Source organism: Trichomycterus rosablanca, chromosome 20 (assembly GCF_030014385.1).
Source record: "Trichomycterus rosablanca isolate fTriRos1 chromosome 20, fTriRos1.hap1, whole genome shotgun sequence".
NCBI lineage: Eukaryota > Metazoa > Chordata > Actinopteri > Siluriformes > Trichomycteridae > Trichomycterus > Trichomycterus rosablanca.
In genome coordinates, this window is record NC_086007.1 from 26,117,921 (window position 1) to 26,137,038 (window position 19,118).

The 19,118-nt window shown below is 41.9% G+C and overlaps 1 protein-coding gene across 1 annotated transcript; it reads left to right on the plus strand.

Annotated features, from left to right (window-relative positions):
* Window positions 1-1,638: 1,638 nt before the first annotated feature.
* On the plus strand, window positions 1,639-18,232 carry numa1 (nuclear mitotic apparatus protein 1). The gene is made up of 23 exons (XM_063017133.1): window positions 1,639-1,681; window positions 2,221-2,266; window positions 3,031-3,116; window positions 3,268-3,347; window positions 3,669-3,742; window positions 4,281-4,352; window positions 4,437-4,527; window positions 4,763-4,898; window positions 5,052-5,188; window positions 5,444-5,555; window positions 6,322-6,439; window positions 6,527-6,667; window positions 7,685-7,804; window positions 7,960-12,822; window positions 12,924-13,133; window positions 13,280-13,446; window positions 13,708-13,984; window positions 14,071-14,266; window positions 14,365-14,501; window positions 15,522-15,803; window positions 15,900-15,986; window positions 16,102-16,257; window positions 17,519-18,232. The coding sequence occupies exons 2-23, from the start codon at window positions 2,225-2,227 to the stop codon at window positions 17,543-17,545; spliced, it is 7,611 nt and encodes a 2,536-aa protein (XP_062873203.1). The 5' UTR covers window positions 1,639-1,681; window positions 2,221-2,224; the 3' UTR covers window positions 17,546-18,232.
* The last annotated feature ends 886 nt before the right edge of the window (window positions 18,233-19,118 follow it).

Genomic DNA, 19,118 nt, shown 5'->3' on the forward strand with positions numbered 1-19,118 from the left:
ATAAAGGAATTCAAAAAGAAAGCTGAAAGCCTGCATTTAGCCTTAGACAGGACATGTCTGCCTTGATTGGGTTACAACAGTCAACTTCAGAAGCCAACTTCTACGGCTGAAATTTAACTGGTAGTGTGTATGGAATACAACTTCAGTGTCCTGTGTGGGTGTAAAATATATCTAGATATCTAGTTGTTGCCATGCAGAAAGTGAGTTTTGTAACTGGATCTTCAGTTGATGGCCGACACCTGTTCCAGATGGACACTGGCAAACACAGAGTTCCACTACTGCAGAAGCATTAATACCATCTGAGAATCTTTACAGGTCCAAAGCACAGACTGCACAATTACACACAGAAGATTAGCTTAAAGTAACATAGTGCAGTTTCATAGCTTGTAATGGTAGAATTGTGGTTTATTTTTATTAAATGTGAAGATATCTGATGGACTGGATGGGCTTTACAATAGTCAGGATGGAAATTATGAGTATTAAAGTTTGTGGGGCCTGTAAAACTTGTTTACGAAAGCCCTGGTGTGTAGTGCTAGTTTGGGATGGAGTGAATTTCTGCAACTGGTGGTTAAATGTGTGTGTGGCAATGTTTATAGCTCACTTCCTTATTCTTGCTTCATATAGTTTTCTGAATGTGTGCTATTTCTGGCCAGTCAGTAACTCTGAAGCATAATACTGTTTGGCGTAACATTATTTAAAGGTAAACTATTTAAAATGTAGTTGTTCTTACTATTTTAAATAGGATGGGACACAATGAAGCAAAAAAAATCTACCACATCCTCCACAGGGAATGCACCTCTACACAAATTAATGCATGTTTTTTGTTTATTTGCTGAATTTAACACAGGGTAAACATAGGTCCCTTCTCCTAGAAATGTCCCATAGGGTGACCAAATATTTTCTTTCTCCTAAATTATCATCAAACCCCTGTGCGAGGCCCTTAATCCTCAATGACTTGCATTGTTTTCGGTCACAATTGTAAGTTACTTTGGATAAAAGAATCTGCTGGATTCTAACAATGTGTGTAAAATACCATATTAGAGTTTTTTTGTGAAGAATGTGTTAACTTTTTTAAACTTATAAACCAAGAAAAGACGGAATTTAAACAGGGCTGTTGGTTAGCTTTGTTTATGTCGAGTCAATGCTACAAAATGTAAGTTTTTACAATAATTAAGTTTTTTGGCTTTGCTTAGTCTTCAGTTTATTAAACAACACATATATTACATCTAGGCAGGAACTTATAAATAGTACAATTTAATCATTTTTATAAACATTAACTTTTTTGCCTTAATTTGTAATATATATTGTATAGAATTTGGGTTTGTCCTTGACCGTTGTGTTAGCATTCGTAAGGTACAGCTTGACGGTTTGTAGTCCGGATGTATCTAAAGAAAACTACAAACCTTTTAAACGATTTAAAAAACCTGTCGAGAGACGCTCCGTGTCTTATTGGTTCTTTTGTGTTGAGGCGACCAATAAGAGTGCAGCTACTGTCTACGTCACCGCGGGAATCAACCAATCAGATATCTCTGTGGCAGCTCAAAAAACTCACACACACACACACGCACACACACAGCGCCGCAGTTTAAAAAAGAGGAGACCGAGGAACCATCGTAACGATTAAACAGATCACATAACTTTAACTAATGTACAAGATTTAACATTAAACTCATTTAATAAGGTGAGTGAGCGTGTGTTTTGTTAATATTTACGTAATATTTGATCTATTTTGCGGTCAGGGTTTTGTTATACAACAGTTTAAATCGAAATGTTTAACGACAGTTAATGCTACTTACTGTTATTAGCATGTAGCTAACTGTAATTTACCCCTGTATGTATATTTATGTGCTATTTAACCTGCTACAGTGTTTATGTAGTGTACTAGTACCTACATGTAATCTGTATTAGTGGTGCAGTTGTTTACTGATTGGATACCAGTGTTCCATACAGGTCTTTATAAGTCTTTATGGGTGTTTATAGGTCATATTGACCAAAAGTAGCATTAACACATGGTGTAAATACTTACACAATGATTAACTTTGTGTAATCGAACAAATCTGTCTAGCTGTCTAGTCCATCACACTTAGTTGTATGCAAAATGTAGATACATAGAGACACTCTTTCCTCTTGTATATAATCTAGTAATCTAGGACAATAATTGTGTCCTAATGCGAGAGTCTGCAGAATGTATATTATATTTTTTTTCTTTTGTACTTTCAGACTGATGGCTTTGCATCCAGTCAAGGAGGAAGCACTTCTGGTGTGGGTATGTTCAATTTCTTACTCTCTTTTTACACTCACTCACTCACTGTCTTAACTGCTTATCCAGTTAGGGTCAGGTGCTGGAGCCTATCCCAGCTTTTCAATGGGCGCAAGGCACACAGTAACACCCTGGACGGGGCGCCAGGACAGACAGACACACACATACACACACCCATTCACCTATAGGGCAATTCAGTGTCTCCAGTTATCTTGACTGCATGTTTTTGGACTGTGGGAGGTAACCGGAGCTCCCGGAGGAAACCCACACAGACACGTGGAGAACATGCAAACTCCACACAGAAAGGACCCGGACTGCCCCACCTGGGGATCGAACCCAGGACCTTCTTGCTGTGAGGCGACAGTGCTACCCACCGAGCCGCCCTCTCTTTTTACATTTAATATTTTTTGTGACCCATGTGACAATTAATAACAACAAAACATCTGGGGCGGCGCGGTGGCTAAATGGGTAGCACTGTCACCTCACAGCAAGAAGGTCCTGGGTTCGATCCCCAGGTGGGGCAGTCCGGGTCTTTTCTGTGTGGAGTTTGCATGTTCTCCCCGTGTCTGTGTGGGTTTCCTCCCACAGTCCAAAGACATGCAAAAGAGGTGAATTGGAGACACTAAATTCTCCATGACTGTGTTTGACATTAAACTTGTGAACTGATGAATCTTGTGTAATGAGTGACTACCGTTCCTGTCATGAATGTAACCAAAGAGCGTAAAACATGACGTTAAAATCCTAATAAACAAACAAAACATCTGTTGCAGATTAACAGCCTGCAACTTGATGAGCCTGTGCTGCAGATCTCTCAGCTTCAGAATGGACTCCTTCTGCTCAAGTTTGTATATAAACTGTAAGTTCAGGGCTATGTTGATGCATTAGTGTAAATTTATATAGTGCTCATTAGTTCTAAAAGTGCATTAATAATGTAAGAGTGTAACTTTTACATGTAATTATTGGAAAGTTGAAAATAATGAGCTTTATATTTTTTGTCGGTGCTTTAGGAAGGGAGAGGAGCCCAGTCAGGCTCCTGTACATCTGCCCCAAGCAGAGAGGCTGTCAATCATCACTGAATTCCTACACAGTAAGATTCCAAACTGTTAACCTGCAATTCTTTAGCTGTCTCGTCATTTGTATGTACACACATGAGCCAAAGCATTAAGAACCCACTTCCTCAAAATGTGCATTGATCATTCTCAGCACTGCAATAACACATATTTGAAATGTCATGATGGTGTGTTACATATGTTAATATGAGTGTATCAAGTGCAGCAGTGTTGTTGGGATTTTGGGATACCTCACTGTTGACAAAAATATAAAGCCAGCAGTGTTCTATGATTAGAAAGTGTCCACTGTTTAAGCGATGTGTTAAAATGTTTGTGTGTTCTTGTCCTTTGTCTTTCAGGTGTGTGTCATGTAGAGGACTGTGTTCTCCTCACATTGGCGAAGGGGAAGCAGCTCGTGTTAGAGCTAACAAAGGTGTGTGTGTGTGTGTGTGTGTGTGCTTTTCATTTTTGAATAAACCCACAGTCTCATGCAAACGATTAGACCCCCCCCAGCTGAAATTCCCTGACTTGTTGCTTTTCTAAGTAAAATTAAGCATCACTTCCGCTATTACAGCGAACAGACTTGGACACGTTTCTCCAAATGTCGATACATAATTTAACCCGAGCAAAAAATAAACATGTTTTAATTGTGTCATAATGTTCACCTCATTTAACTTTTTTTAACTTGGGTGCCACTACAGTAATTCATGCTAGCTTACTGCAGGTCGGGATTACCGATACTTTACCTCCTCTTTATCCTGATCAGGCTTACGGTGAGTCCTGTTATCCTGTAATTAATAGGAATTCAGGATAACTAATCACAGGCCCTTGATAACACCCCACTCCTAGCCATAGTATGTAAACACCCGACCAGCTAAAACGAGCAGTACATAGCAGAGCTTAACGCTGACAAATGATGACTTTCCTATTACGTGTGTATATTTTATAACAGATTTAGTGTCTGTTTGTAGGTTGTCTTGCTGCTGTGCTACTATGGTCTCGTTAACAATGGACTTGTGCCCAAAGTGGAGTTTGAAACTGAGGTAACAAACCTGAATAAGCAGAAACATTTTAAAATGTATTATTTTTATCCTGTGGTGTGAAGTTTCTCTCTTGGTTTCCCTCAGTTGCAGATGGCGACCATGCTGCGTTATGTTCAACAGAAGGAGAGTGGCCTGTTTTTGTGTGACGGCCTGGAAAAACTTCTCACTACAAGCTGTAAGCTCCACTAAACTTTATCTGAAGCATTTGAAAAATAATAATAAATGTTTATGTATTTATGATCGTAATCACTGATATAATTCAGTCCAGTTTTTATAACTGTACTCTCTGTATATTTATCCACTCACAGTAAAGTCATGTTATTTATTAACTGAGGTCGCTCGTGTTCATGGATTCGCTTTAGGTATGTGGTATAAACCACTTGTAATGTTTTTCTTTTCCCCCCACCCAGCTCTGATCCACACCTCATCCAGCAGCAGTGTGTCCTCTCAATGCGAGGACGGCTCACCCCTTTTCCCCCGTGCACGACGATCTCCATTCGTCTCCTTTGTGGAGCTGAACACCGTGGCCTCCAGCTCGTTTGTTGGGTAATGCTCTGATACTTTTGGGATATAAGGAAAATGCAAACATGGCTTTTTAATAAAGGAAACGCTTAGTGATTCTGTGGAACTCATCTCTGCTTATCTGTGTGTATGATGTGATTGTGGTCCCTGTAACACTGTTCTTTCTCTCTGTGCCAGCTCTCCAATCCAGGAGCTGATGAGCACGCCGCAGGTTCAACTGAAACGACTGCGTGAAGAGCTGGCGCGGGAGGGAGACGTTCGAGACGAGCTGGAGAAAGAGTTAGCCGAGCGCATCAGCATCATATCAGAGAAAGGTAAAGATGAACCTAGGGTCATTTATATATTAATGAATTATTCTCTTCTGCTGCTCCTGCTGGAGCTCGCCACAGTGGATAATTCGGCTTGAGAATAGCATTATTATTATTATTATGATATGCGACTCTATGTCCATTTATATATTACGCTTTAATTAATCTTTCCATTAATAAATAAGTCATGGTTTAAAAAGAGTGTTTATATGCTGTAATTTAATTATTTCACCTGGTCTCTCTTTCTGTTCTCTTCTGCAGAGGGTCAGATCAGTCAACTCCAGCACAGGTTGCAGAGGTTACTGAGGGATCAGGAGGAGCTTGAGAAGACGCACAAATCCACACTCAGCGAATTGCATCAAAAAAACGAGGGGTAACGACTCTTATTTATTCTGTTCAACTTATTAAAACTGTACTTCACTAGACTTTCTACCTTTTTGTGTCCTAATCTCAGCTAACATTTGCATAGAGGTTCCCCCTTCTTACAACTAAACTGTTTCTTTCTGTATTTTCCTCATCATGTTTGCTGAGAGTCAAAAATGGACAATATAAACTAAGAAAATATGTGCCTAAACCTAATTTGACTAATTTGGGAAGTCCAGGTGCTTTTCTAATATTATTTCTGTCAGTTTTTTTTGTTATTGCCTTCTTTTCTGAGGAAATTGCAGAACAAATTGCCTACTATTTTTCAGCGGGCTCAGTGGTGGTGTCCTGATTTTAGTCTTATCTAAATAAAAATATGACTTGGTCTTTATCCCCTATTGTCCAAAGCAAGATTTGCAGCATTTAGCAGATGCTTTTTATTAATAACAACAATTGACTGTTAAGGACCTTGCAACCTGGTGATGGTGGGGCTAGATCCAGAGACTTTCTTATTACTAGTCCAGTACCTAAACCACTGAACTGCCACTGTCCACTGTAACAAACTTTGGACCCAACTTTTGTTATGTAGTTGGTAGAACTTCATCTACATCCTTTTTACACTGAAAAGGCTTTAAAGAGTCCATAAGACTGGACTGATAATGGGGATGATTATTAACAGCTACAGGTATGGCTGTTCAACATCCTCTTTCACTGAGAAGACTTGCGGTTATTGTATTACAGTCATTGTAAAAAGTGTTTTATTCTTCTTCTTGCAGACTTCTCCAAAGGGTCCACGAGGTCTTGAAGCAGTGCCAAGACCTAAAAACGGACAACAGCCAAAAAGAGAGGCGCATCGATGGGCTGTTGGAGGAGAATGGAATGCTTGCTGCACAGGTATGCATTTTCTATAAAGTGTATTTGTTTGTTTACTCATTGAGCTCAGATAATTTTTTTTATTTGAACGTGTTTTATTTTGTTCAGGTAAGAAACACCTTTGCCCAACTAGCAAGGGCTGAGGAGGAAGTTGCCAAGCTAACAGAGGCTCATGAGACGTCCCAGATGGAGTGGGGGAACAGGAGAGACTCGCTGCAGAGAGAGCTGAGCCAGGTCCTCACTGACAGGGTGAGTATACGGTTCATTTTGAAATGTCAAGTTGGGTCATGAGTGAACTGGTTCTGCAACACCAGTATAAATAGAACAAAGGCTAATTATTGTTAGAATTAGTGCTTTGAAATGAGGACTCATTGATCATAGCTCTTTCCTTAATACCTTATTATAATATACTATAATATACTAGCCCACCAAAGCAATGTTGAACTTACTGGCCTGGCCTGACTGGAAATAAAATAACTGAGATTTTCCGCTACTTTCCGGATATTCCGCTAGCACACCAGCGCCGAGATTCTGAACTCCTCGGTTCGAAACTCGGCGTTGCTACCTAACTGCTGCGTGCCATCTAACGCCAGCTAATTGGCAGTGCCTGCAGCAGACACGGTTCTGCTAGGGCGGGATGACCGGACTATATGGGTGGGGTCTTTAAACGCTGTGTAAGGACCCTGACTGGCAGATAGAGAGGCACCTGGGCAGAGTGCATAGGTGAAAAAGCGGTCAGAGGAGGCGTGAGCGGCAATATACCCTCCTCGACTGCAATCGGGGATCCGACACTAAATTGGGAGAAAATGATAGCCAGTGATAGCTCAGTGGTTAAGGTACTGGACTAGTAAACAGAAGGTTGCCGGTTCAAGCCCCGCCACCACCTAGTTGCCACTGTTGGGTCCCTGAGCAAGGCCCTTAACCCTCAATTGCTCGTCGTGTTCCGCTCATTCTGTGTAAGTCGCTTTGGATAAAAGCATCTGCTAAATGCTGAAAATGTAAATGTAATGTAGAAAATGGGAGAAAAATGTGTGTTGTAGGTGTGTCTCATTGCATTAGTAGTGGATTAGTGTACCTTCATGTGGGCTTCAGGTTACCTGATATATTAGTTTTATGATAAAAGAAACAAGGACACAACTCGTATATTTCCATATTTTCTATTATTTCAATATGATGATGATGATGATTTTGGAACCACTTGGTGTAGAAAGTTCTTGCTGTTTTGAATTGGTCTAACCCGGCACATCTTTTTCCATTGTTATCCAGGAATGCTTTAGTGAGCAGATTCAGATCTTACAAGGAAAGATTTCTGTCCTGGAGGATGAGCTTGCTAAACTACTGGAGCAACTACTAGAGAAGGGTGAAGTACTGGGGCCGATTGTGGAGGTAGGATGCCGCTTTGACTAAGTAAAATGTTTGTAGTAACAAAGAGATATCTAATGTTTCTTTGTTTTGTTGGTGTGTTATTTCTGGTATTACCTTAATTTAGTAGATTTCATTAGAGGTTTATTTATGTCATCATGTCATTCTCACCTTCACAGCGTGAGAAACTGAAGCAGGAACTGACAGACCTGACTCTGAAACTTTCTCAACTTGAAGAAACCATCTCCCGGCTCGAGAGGGAAAAGGCCGCCGTGGAGATGCTGCTATCGGAAGAAAGATCTTCTTTCGAAAAGGAAACCCTGCGCCTACAAGGACTTATTTCAGACCTCCAGCAGGCAATAAACAACATACGGGCAGAGAGGGAGGCTCAGGAACGAGCCGCCAAGGAAAAACAAGAAGCTCTTGCTGCTCACATCGCAGCTTTAGAAACCGAACTGACCCGTCTCCGACAGCTGGAGGTCCAGCTGACCGAGGAGATCGCCGCTTCCGCCGAGCTTCGTCAGCAACGTGGAGAGCTGGAGGCCAAGGTGGCGTCCTTGGAGGATACGGTTAATATGCTGCAGTCCAAGGGCCAGGCCATGGAGGCAGAGAATGTGGCACAGCACGAAGTCCTCAATGCCGTGAGGGCTGAATTGCAGAATGCTCAGATTTCTCTGGCAGAATATGAGCAGAAGTTGGCCGACCATCAAAAAGTGGTAGAAGAGAATTCCTCCCTCCGTGCTAGGATCTCTGCCTTGGATGACACAGTTGCACTTCTGCAAAGTGAGATTGATGCAGAGAGGAAGAGATGTGACTCAGTTCTCGCAGAAAAGGAGCAGCAGAAAGCTCTTATGGAGGAACAGTTCCAAAAACAGGAGCAAAAGGCTCATGAGATGTTGGCGGAGTTAGACACTCTGAGTCAGGAACTTCGCAAGATGAAGCGACAGAAGCTTGATGCTGAATCGTGTGTAGAGAAGCTTACTCGGGAGGGAATGGAGCTTAAAGCCAGCCTCACAGAGGAGCGAGATCAAGCGCAGTCACAACTGGCTCAAGTAAAGCAAGCGAAAGATGAAACTGAGCTGGAACTTCAGTGTATCATTAAGGATCATCAGAGCAACATATTACAGTTACAGAGTAAGATCGAGAGTACTGTCGAGTCTCTGAAGCGAAGCGAGTGCGACCTGCAGATTCTGAGAGAGAAAATATCTTCCAAAGATGGAGCACTTCTAGTACAGCAACAGGAGCTTTCCAAACTTCAAAATAACACAGACACTCTGCAAAAGCATCTCTCTGAGGTTGAGAGTAACTCGCAACAACTAAGTCAAGATTTGGCCTTCAAAAATAAAGAAGTTCATGACTTAAAGGAGGAACTCGGTCTAAAGGAAGAAGAAATCAAGTCCCTTAAGGTCAGCATTCAGTCCGTTGAGACGAAGTCTGCCGAGATGCGAGATCTTCACCAGAAAGAAGTCGAGCAACAGAGCCTTGCTATTGCAGAACTGAAGTTACAACTCGCTGACGCTGAAAAACTCATTTCTGAGAAGGTCAAAGCTTTGGAGGATCTTGCTCAGCAGTTAAAGGATTTGAAGGAAGAGCTTTCCAATGAAAGAGAGCGAGCTACTGTACTGGAACATAGTCTCGAGACTTCGAAAGAGGCCCATCAAGCTCAGGAACAGACTTTAAAACTGGAAATTGTCCAACTGCGACTGGAAATCGATGGACAGCTGAAGAAGTTGGAAGAGTCAGTAGTTGAGATCAAAGCTCTTAAAGAGGAAATTACTCATCAGCGGGACATTACGTCTCAGAAAGAACAGGAGGTTTCTGCTTTAGGGGAGAGAAACAAAGCTCTAGAAGAAAACCTGTCTCTGCTTGAGGATAAACTAGCAGACGCCTCTGCTCTTGCTACAGAACGGCAACGTGACCTGCTTGTGCTCCGAGAGGAGGTTCAGCATCAAGAAGACGTCAGAGCAAAAGCTCAGGAACTTGAGGAGACTCAACGTAAAGAGCTGAAACGAGAGGTGACTGAACTTCAAGCTAGAGTTCAGGAGCTTACAAGTCTGGCATCTGAAAGAGAAGCGCTGCTCGATTCGGTCCGTGAACAGCTAAAAGAACAAGAAGAATCCAGCCAGAAACTCCTCCAACGGTCTGAAGAAGCTCTCCAGGGAGAACTTAAGAAGGTTGTGGAATTACAGGGTCTGCTGAATTCTGCCACTCAGCAGACGACGGTTACAAACGAGCGTTTGGCATCAGCAGAAGTAAAGCTAAAAGAGATGGAGCAGTTGTGTCAAGAGAAAGAGACGATTGCCGTGAATGCTCGTCAGGCCAAGGAATTTTTGGAACAAACAGTAGCTGAACTTGGTACCAAACATACTCAAGAGCTGGATACGTATCAGCAAGATTTAGAGACCCTGAAGAAGCAGAAGGAGAATCTTTCTTCCATGAATGAGACTCTTCAGGCTGAGTGCCAGAATTTGCAGTCAGAAAGAAAGGAGCAAAAAGAAACACTGAGTGCACTTCAGGATAACCTGCAGAGTACCAAAGATTGTTATGAGAAAGATCTAGAAGCTTTAAAGAAGGATAAAGAACATCTTTCTTCAGTGAACCATTCCTTACAATGTGAGTGTCAGAGTCTGCAGGCAGAGAACAAAAGGCATCAGGAAGCTATGGATACTCTTGAGGCTGACCTGCAGAATGTTCAAACTGGGTACCAGCAACAGTTAGAAACTGTAGAACAAGAGAAGCAACATCTGTGTTCAGTAAATCAATCCCTTCAGAACGAGTGCCAAAACTTGCAATCAGAAACCAAGGCACAACTGGAGGCTCTGGATACCCTTAAGGTTGATCTGGAGAAAACCAAAGATGAATATCAGAACCAGTTTGAGACCCTCAATAAAGAAAATGAAGATCTTTCACTGGTGAACCAGTCCCTTCAAAATGAGTGCCAAAACCTGCAGTCAGAAACCAAGGAGCAACAAGAGGCTCTGAATAGTTTAAAGGCAGACATGAAGAACATGCAAGATGTCAACCAGAAAGATCTTGAGACCATTAAACAGGAGAAAACGCACCTTTCTGAAGTAAACCACACCCTACAGGAGAAATGCGAGAACCTGCAGGCAGAGAATGATAAGCAACAGGAGGATCTAAATACCGTAAAGACCGACCTGCAAAACACTCAAGAAAGGTACAAGCAAGACTTGGAAACCTTGAAGAAGGAGAAGGAAGACCTTTCTTCAGTGAACCAGTCTCTAGAGAGCGAGTGCCGGAGCTTGCAGGCAGAAACCGTTGATCACAAAAAGGAGATAACTGCCCTTAAGACTGACCTGCAGGACACACAGAATAGGCACAAACAAGAGTTAGAGATCTTAATGAAAGACAAGGATCATCTTCTCTCGGTTAACCAGTCCTTCCAGAGTGAGTGCCAGAACCTGCGAGCGGAGAACGTAGAGCAACAGGGCATCGTAAACAATCTGAAGGCCGACCTGCAGTGCACTCGAGATAGTTACCAGAAAGAGTTAGATTCCCTGAAGGTGGAGAACGAACAACTCCTTTCGGCAAAGCAGTCTCTCCAAAGTGAGTGCCAGAACTTACAGGCAGAGAACAAGGAGAAGCAGGAGACATTAAACACACTTAAGGAGGACTTGCAGAAAGTCAAAGATGGGTACCAGCAAGAGTTAGAATCCTTGACGACCGAGAAAAATCATCTTTCTTCAGTGACTCAGTCCCTGCAGGAAGTAAACCAAGAAAAAGATGATGCATTAAATGCAATCAAGGTTGACTTGCAGAATTCCAAACTGGAGCACCAGCATGAGATGGAAGCTTTGAAAAATGAGAAGGAAGGTCTGTCTCTAAAGAACCAGTCCCTTCAGTCTGAGTGCCAGAACCTGCAGGCAGAAAACATGAACCACATCAAGGAATTAAGTGACCTCAGGGTTGAGCTGCAAAGTGCACAAGATGGCCACACTAAAGACGTGGAGACGATGAGGGAAGAGATGGAAGATCTTTCTTCAGAAAAGCAGTCCCTCCAGAAAGAGTGCCAAAACTTGCAAGCAGTGACTCAGGAGACCCTAAACACACTCGAGGCTGGGCACCAAAAGGAGTTGGACACCTTGAAGAAGGAGAAGGAAGAACTCTCTTTGGTAAACCATTCGGTCCGGAGCGAGAGCCAGAATTTGAAGGCAGAGAACAAGAGCCAGCAGGATGAGTTGAGCACCCTCAAGGCTGATCTGCAAAATGCCCAAAATGAATATCAAAAAGATTTGGAAGCTCTAATGAATGAGAAGGAGCAACTTTCTGCAACAAATCAGTCTATTCTTAAGCGTTGTGAGGCTGCCCAGCAAGTCGAAGCAGAGCTGGTGTCTGTGAGAGAAGCTTCTCAGATAACACAAAACGAGCTTCAACAGCAAGTAGAAGGACTTCAATTAAAGATGAAGGAATTTTCAACACTAGCTGATGAAAGAGAGACTGAAATACGAAGAGCTCAAGAATCTGTAATGGCTCTTGAAACAAACATTGTTCAGCTTCAGGTCCAGCTTGATAAAGCTTCTAAACTTGAGTCCGAGAGAACGTCCGAGCTGAACTTGCTCCGTGTTCAGTTCGTCGAGTGCGAAAGGCAGAAACGAGATGCCCAGCAGGCTGTCGAGAGCTTAGAAAGCGCAGTCTCTGACCTTCACGTGAAGCAAAAGCAAGAGCTTGATGACTACCATCAAGAACTAAAGTCCTTGAAAAATGAGAAGGATCATCTTACCAGGGTGAACGACTCTCTTCAGCAAGAAACCGACGACCTGAGGAACACACAGAGCGCCTTCCAGCGTCAAGTAGAAACTCTAAAGAAGGAGAATGAGAATTTCACTCTACTGAAGCAGTCTCTGCAGAGGGAGTGTGACGCCTCTCAGAGGCTTGGAGCGGAGCTGGAGGCGAAGCTGAAGGACCGAAGCGAGTCGACGCGTGCTCTGAAAGAGGTTGCTCAACAACGAGAGAAGCAGAACCAAGAGTTGCAAGAGCAGCTCAAGGCAAAGACAGAAGCAGTGGATCACTACAAAGCACAGGTTAGGATGACTTGTTATTCATGCCCAAGGGTAAAGATTCATTAAAAAAAAGAAATCGAGAACTAAATTGACTGTTGCTTTGGTTTTCTATCTTTCTACAGGTAGAAAAGGCCAAACTTCACTACAATGATAAAAAGCAACAACTGCTGGAGGAGCAGGAAGCTCGTCAGGCTCTCCAGGCCTCTTTGGAGACTAGCGAGAGTGAAGCAAAGGCCCTAAAAGCTGAGCTTAAACTGGTCACCATTGAGCTGAACACACTCAAGACGTCAGAGAAGAATCTGATGGTCAAGGTCAAGAGTCTGGAGACTCAGGTTAGTGGTCAATTTGTCAATGGACTTATTATTACTGGAAGAACATGCCACGAATGTACTAGTACTAGTAATTGTTGGCACCCTTTCTTTCTTTTTATGCCAAACCGTACAAGTAGTTTTATTAAAAACCTGCAATTTTTGTTTAGCTGGTTTACGCAGACCGCCAATTAAGAGAACAACGAAAGCAGGGAGGTCAAAATGCACCTGTAAAACACAGAGAAAGCGTTTACCTGAAGATCCCAGGAGACCTGCAGCAGAATGCCAGTACAGACAGTCTAGACATTGACCTGGATGACTCTCTAAATAATGCTGGGTAAGTTTTGTATTCCAGTTCTGCACATAATCTAAATATACTTGCTTGATTCGCACTTCCTTGTCATCCTCTCATTACACAGAAGTGTGGATCAAGTGGTTAGGTTTTGTATAAGGATTAAGTTGGATCTGTGGGTAATTTGGCTTGCAGTAGCTTCCTCAGTCCTCCAAGTGACTATCTTATGACCCTTTTCCATCAGACAGTGTATTGTTTGTTTACTATCTATGTTGAATCTCATTCCTTCCTTGCACTTTTCAACAGTAAACCCGCGGTGCCTGGTGAGTCCAGCACTCCTTTAGTCAGAAGCTCTGAAAGGCTGGCAGCCAAACGTCGCAGTCAGGATCGCGGATCCCTCGAGACGCTCTACTTCACTCCCATGATGCCACGTACGAAGAAACGTGACGTCACGACAAACGAACACAAACTGGAAAGCAGCATCGTGTCGTTCGGCGACCTGACGCTCGACTCTGCGAGAAAACCGAGCTCCTCGGTCCGGAGACGCAGAACCACTCAGGTCATCAACATCACCATGACCAAGGTGAGGAATGCAGCTGTTTTAAAAGACACAAGCATTAAAAGTGATGTTCTGAATTGTGATGTTAATTCTGTGTGCTGTTCCTACAGAAAACCCCTCTCGGAGGTGGCGGTCGGGTCGATGCAGACGAATCTTTCTTCAGCCTTCACGCCGCTCAGTCTCAGCCCAATCTGGCCTCCCACAAGACTCGTCCAATCTCTACAGAGATCTTCGAGGAGCCAAACAAACTCCTCGGCCTGCCTGGATATCGACGAAGCACCGTACATGCAAACGCTCCCTCTCGCAGTGAGTAAACTCCCCCTCAAACGCATGCGCACACACGACTGATGCTTAAGCAGTTTTGATATTAAATGTACCTCTCTCCCTCCGGTTTGTGCGTGCAGCCACGAGTACGTTCTGCGTGGGAGCGGAATACGAGCCCGACCACGTTGCTGATGACTGGATGAGGATTGCAGAGCTGCAGTCTCGCAACAAAGCCTGTCTACCTCACCTAAAGAGCAGCTACCCACTGGAGTCCAGGGTACGAGTGTTTCCTTTAACTTGTGATTGTCTTTTTGCATTTAATCATTTCTAATTCCTCTGCTGCCTGCATAACCCAGCACTGGCTGATGAGAGCTGCATCTAGATCTAGCTCATGGCCTCCTCTGATGTGTGTAGTCGCTAAGTGTCACCTCATTTGTCCCTCTGCTACTACTGGGTGTGTTTTTGCTGCTATAGTAAGGAGAAACCACATCTGTACATTCTCAAAAATTAGCCAGGCTGGCAGCTCGCATCTATCACCCTGTCCCTTATCATGGTTTACTATATCACACCTTTTAAATGGTCTGTAGCTCTTCTTGAGTGTTAATGAACCTCAGATCTTTTCCAAAATTTTGGTTTGTTGTGTAATATTGACTAACCAGCTATAGTCACATGTCCATATGATTTTACATATTAGCATAAGGCTTTAAGTATCGGGGCGATAAGCTTTAAGTTTCTGTATCGGGGCGCTCTCTTAGGTCTAGCAGGCTGAACTTGATGTCTGTCCCACGCTCCCGCTTAAAGACTCATGGGGATCGCACGTTTGAGGTCAACGCTCCAAAATTATGGAATGCACTACCCAACTTTTTAAGATCTGCAGATTCTGTAGATTATTTTAAAAAACAACTAAAGACTTATCTTTTCAAGCAGGCATTTGTATAATGTTGAATGAATTATTTATTTATTTATTAATCATTATTATTATTATTTTATTACTATTGTTTAATTTATTTTTGTTGTGTCTTATTATGTAGTATTTTGTAATGCAATGTTTTTGTAAAGCACTTTGTGATTCTTATCTGTGAAAAGTGCTATATAAATACATTTTTACTTACTTACTTACTTACTTAACCCATGTTACTCACCCTGCTGTGACTAATGAGCTCTGTTTCCAGTGCCAGTGCTTGGAGTTTTACTAGGTCCGATCCACATGGTTCTCTATTCCACATATCTTTTCATAGCCTAATACTTTTATTTAAAGAAATATTCCTAACTCTCTGTGTCCTGTCATTTCCTGCAGCCCAGTCTGGGATTCTCGCACCTCCCTGTAACTGATGAGGATGTTCGGACCGGCGATCCTGACGACACCATTCGCCGAGCCTCCATACTGCCCGGTCAGCTCACAGATTCCATCTCGGCGCATCGCCTCTCCCTGGCGCCACCTCCAGCTCCCAAAGCTTATAATCACGCCCCTAACCAGCGTGCACGTCAGGTCTCCAGAACGAAAGAGGTCCGATCCACACGAAGCCCGCTGGCCCCTAAACGCCCTGCAGGGCAGGTACAAGACCTGGATACTCCTGAGGTGAGCGTGCTGACATTGTCATACGATTAGACAGTGACCGGACCTGACTTTCAGATAATGCTTAAATGTTGTGTCTAATTTTGGTGTTTTTTTTAGGCTAAAAAGCTAGCAAGCTGTTTTCCTCGTACTCCCAAAAATAGGAACCTTCGTTCTAGCAACTCGCAGAATGTGGCACCTTCACCTGTAAGTAGCAATGTGTGTCTTTGTAAAAAATAGTTTATTAATAATGATAAAAGCTTGTAATTGTCTGGAATATTTCTCAGTAAAAATCATTTGTGTGTGTGTGTGTGTGTGGCAGGCCGATCGAAGGCAGTCCATGGCGTTTGTGATCGATAACACCCCTAAGAAACCCGGTCAAGGTGACAGCCGGCTGCAGCGTGGCATCAATAAACTTCGAAAATCTCCACGCACCACCAGCACAAAATCACCAAAAATCATCAGCAGTGCAAAGAAGGTAAAACAAGATCAGGTCTGCACAGTACAAGCCTTGCTCAGGGGCCCAACAGTGAAAATCTGGTGGTGATTTGAATCAGTGATTATCTGATCAATAGTCCAGTATCTTAATCACTGAGCCACTATAGCCCTGTTGTTATTTTACTAATTTGATTGTTTTATCATCGTCTTTGTGTTACTTGCTGCTTAGGGTCTTTCATTCATCCTTAATATATTGTTATTGTTTTACTCGACTATAAGGTATGAGGTTGAATTGAATTATTGAACAGCTTAGTTTAGTTCATTTATCAATTCCAGACTTGATTAACATACATGATGTAACTGATCAGCCCTTAAACACACGTCATGGGGACAAAAATAAGATCCTAAAGCGCATCAGAAAGAGTTATTATAGGACTATCTGCTGTTTATTCAAGTTGTCATGTAAACAGCCTACTCTGAAGACTAAAATTAAAAGAACTTTAACAAAAGTCTGGAGAAACATGGAAAAATGAGTGTAAAACAAAATCTTACAGGAGCATGAAACTCAGAATGACTTATTTGTTAATCTTTGGCACACAGCCTCTTTTAATCAATTTTTGAGAGCAAACAGTTCCTTACCCTACTTAATATTGTCTATTTTACTGCCATTGATGGTTACACACTAAACATAGCAACATATTTATCAAATTCTATTTGTGAGAGAGAGATTTGGGGCTGTAAGTTTTGTGGTTTAGTGACATTACAAGAAGCAGTTACGCTACTACCACACAAGAAACCCAAAGAAAGAAATTTTGCTAGTAGGCGCTATAAAATTTTAATTCGTTTCTGTTATCAACATGATGGAAAGTTGCTGAATGCTGCCAGTTGGCAGATTTGCATATAATACACATAATTAATGTACAGGCTGGTGTAAAACTCTGAATGCTTGTATAATTTACATCCCTGAACTGAAACCGAGCTTTGTTTCTCTAATTAGAACCCAACGTTTGGGGGTCTGCTTTAAAAACCCAGGTAATGGTTTATGTATGTGTGTATGGGATCCTTCACATGGACATTTGGCATACTTTAAAAATGCACCTTAACAAATGAATGTTTATGGATGCATCATGATGTCCCTGTACTCTCAGCCCTTCTGATGGTTTCTGTCCTGGGTGATGGGTGCATCCTACACACTTTGGGTGTCTTATTTAGCAACTGCACAAGAGGGTGTAAATATTTCTGCACTGGGATTTGATGTACACCCATGCCTGGACTAATATCACTTTGTGTCTGTTTTACAGCTGATGAAGTTCAGGATGAAGATGTAAAACTGCATCTGCCTTCCTCCTGTGCAAGAATGTGCAATATCAGCATTGGTGGTCGTCATGATACTAATTCATTTAATCATTTTGGTGTTTTATGTTTATAAAACTCGTCATTTATTTTTCTAAATATATAAACTCTTGCTGTTTTTGATTGTGACGTTCAGATTTGTGGAACTGTCCTAGTAAAGCTGCCATTGAGCTCTACATAAGGTTTCTTTTTGTGCCTTTTTAAATAGTACATCAGTGGCATTCTCAAGTGTTGACTGACATCATTGTGGCACATTCATATTTTAGCTTAAGTGGTAACGGTAAACATCAGTGCTTTCAGTTGTATATGATTTTGAAGATTATTCATTATATTCATACATGTATTCTGATCTACAAGAATAATGCAACATATTTTTTAAATTCTGGCTTTATTTTTTCAGATTTAGATTTTACACAGAGCAGTAAATATATTGTAATTTTTTTTCCTGTCCTTTTTTCCTCGTCTGCATCTTTAAATGCCTTCTGTCTCACCAATGTTCTGGAGAATCTGGTGTAACTATTAGTGAAACACTTTGCTGTATTCTGTCTTTTTGTTTTGTCAGTCTGTATCTTTGTTTTTGTATTATTCACCTCCTACTTATTCATGCTTTTAAAAGCTGATTATTTTGGTGTCTTTGAATAAATTCTCATTTAATTTAACAAGTGTGGTTTCTTTTAACATTTAAAATATTTTGTCCTAAAGTCATTAAATCCATCATTAAATGAGATTTGTTTAAAAACTAACTAACTTTAAAACTCCATATTACAATCAACACTACTTTGCAGGATCTACTTTTACAGTATGTTAGTTTGTTATTATTTGTTGAAAAGTAAGTGATGGGATTTTTTGAATAATTTATTTTTTAATAATTTTTTTAAATTTAATTTTCTTCTTTTTTAGCACTGGCATAATAATAATGAATTAGAAGAACCTGCAAACCAAAAGAAAGAATAGAAGGAAATTGCAAGTCAAATAACCTGTGGTGAAGCATTATCTACACCCACTAAGACTTATGACTCAGTCTGACCAATGGTTACCTGTAGGGTGTGTACATAATTGGCCAACCATGGTGTGTGGTGGGACCTGTACAGAATGCTTGCGTCACTCCTACGCTGGCCAAACAGCTGCAGACTATCACACGTATACATATTCAAGTTGTGCTGTCTGTGAATCATCCACTTGTGCAGGTTTATTTTCTGCAGCAGCAAAAACACTTCCCAGTCCTAAACACACAATTGGTTGTTTTCACAGTGCTACCCACCGTGCCACACTTTATTTTATTATATGATTTGGTGCGACACAGTGGCTCGGTGGGTAGCACTGTCGCCTCACAGCAAGAAGGTCCCAGGTGGAGCGGTCTGGGTCCTTTCTGTGTGGAGTTTGCATGTTCTCCCCATGTCGGTGTGGGTTTCCTCTGGGAGCTCCGGTTTCCTCCCACAGTCCAAAGAATGTAAGTAAGGTGAATTAGAGATACAAAATTGTCCATGACTGTGTTTGATATTAAGAAACTTGTGAACTGATGAATCTTGTGTAATGAGTAGCTACCGT

Bases quoted from the DNA above. Each gene is read 5' to 3' on its own strand.
- numa1 (XM_063017133.1), top strand. From the start codon at position 2,225: ATGGCTTTGCATCCAGTCAAGGAGGAAGCACTTCTGGTGTGG. The intron at 3,743-4,280 runs GTGTGTGTGTGT...GTCTGTTTGTAG, and splicing joins TCGTGTTAGAGCTAACAAAG to GTTGTCTTGCTGCTGTGCTA. The intron at 5,556-6,321 runs GTAACGACTCTT...TTCTTCTTGCAG, and splicing joins TTGCATCAAAAAAACGAGGG to ACTTCTCCAAAGGGTCCACG.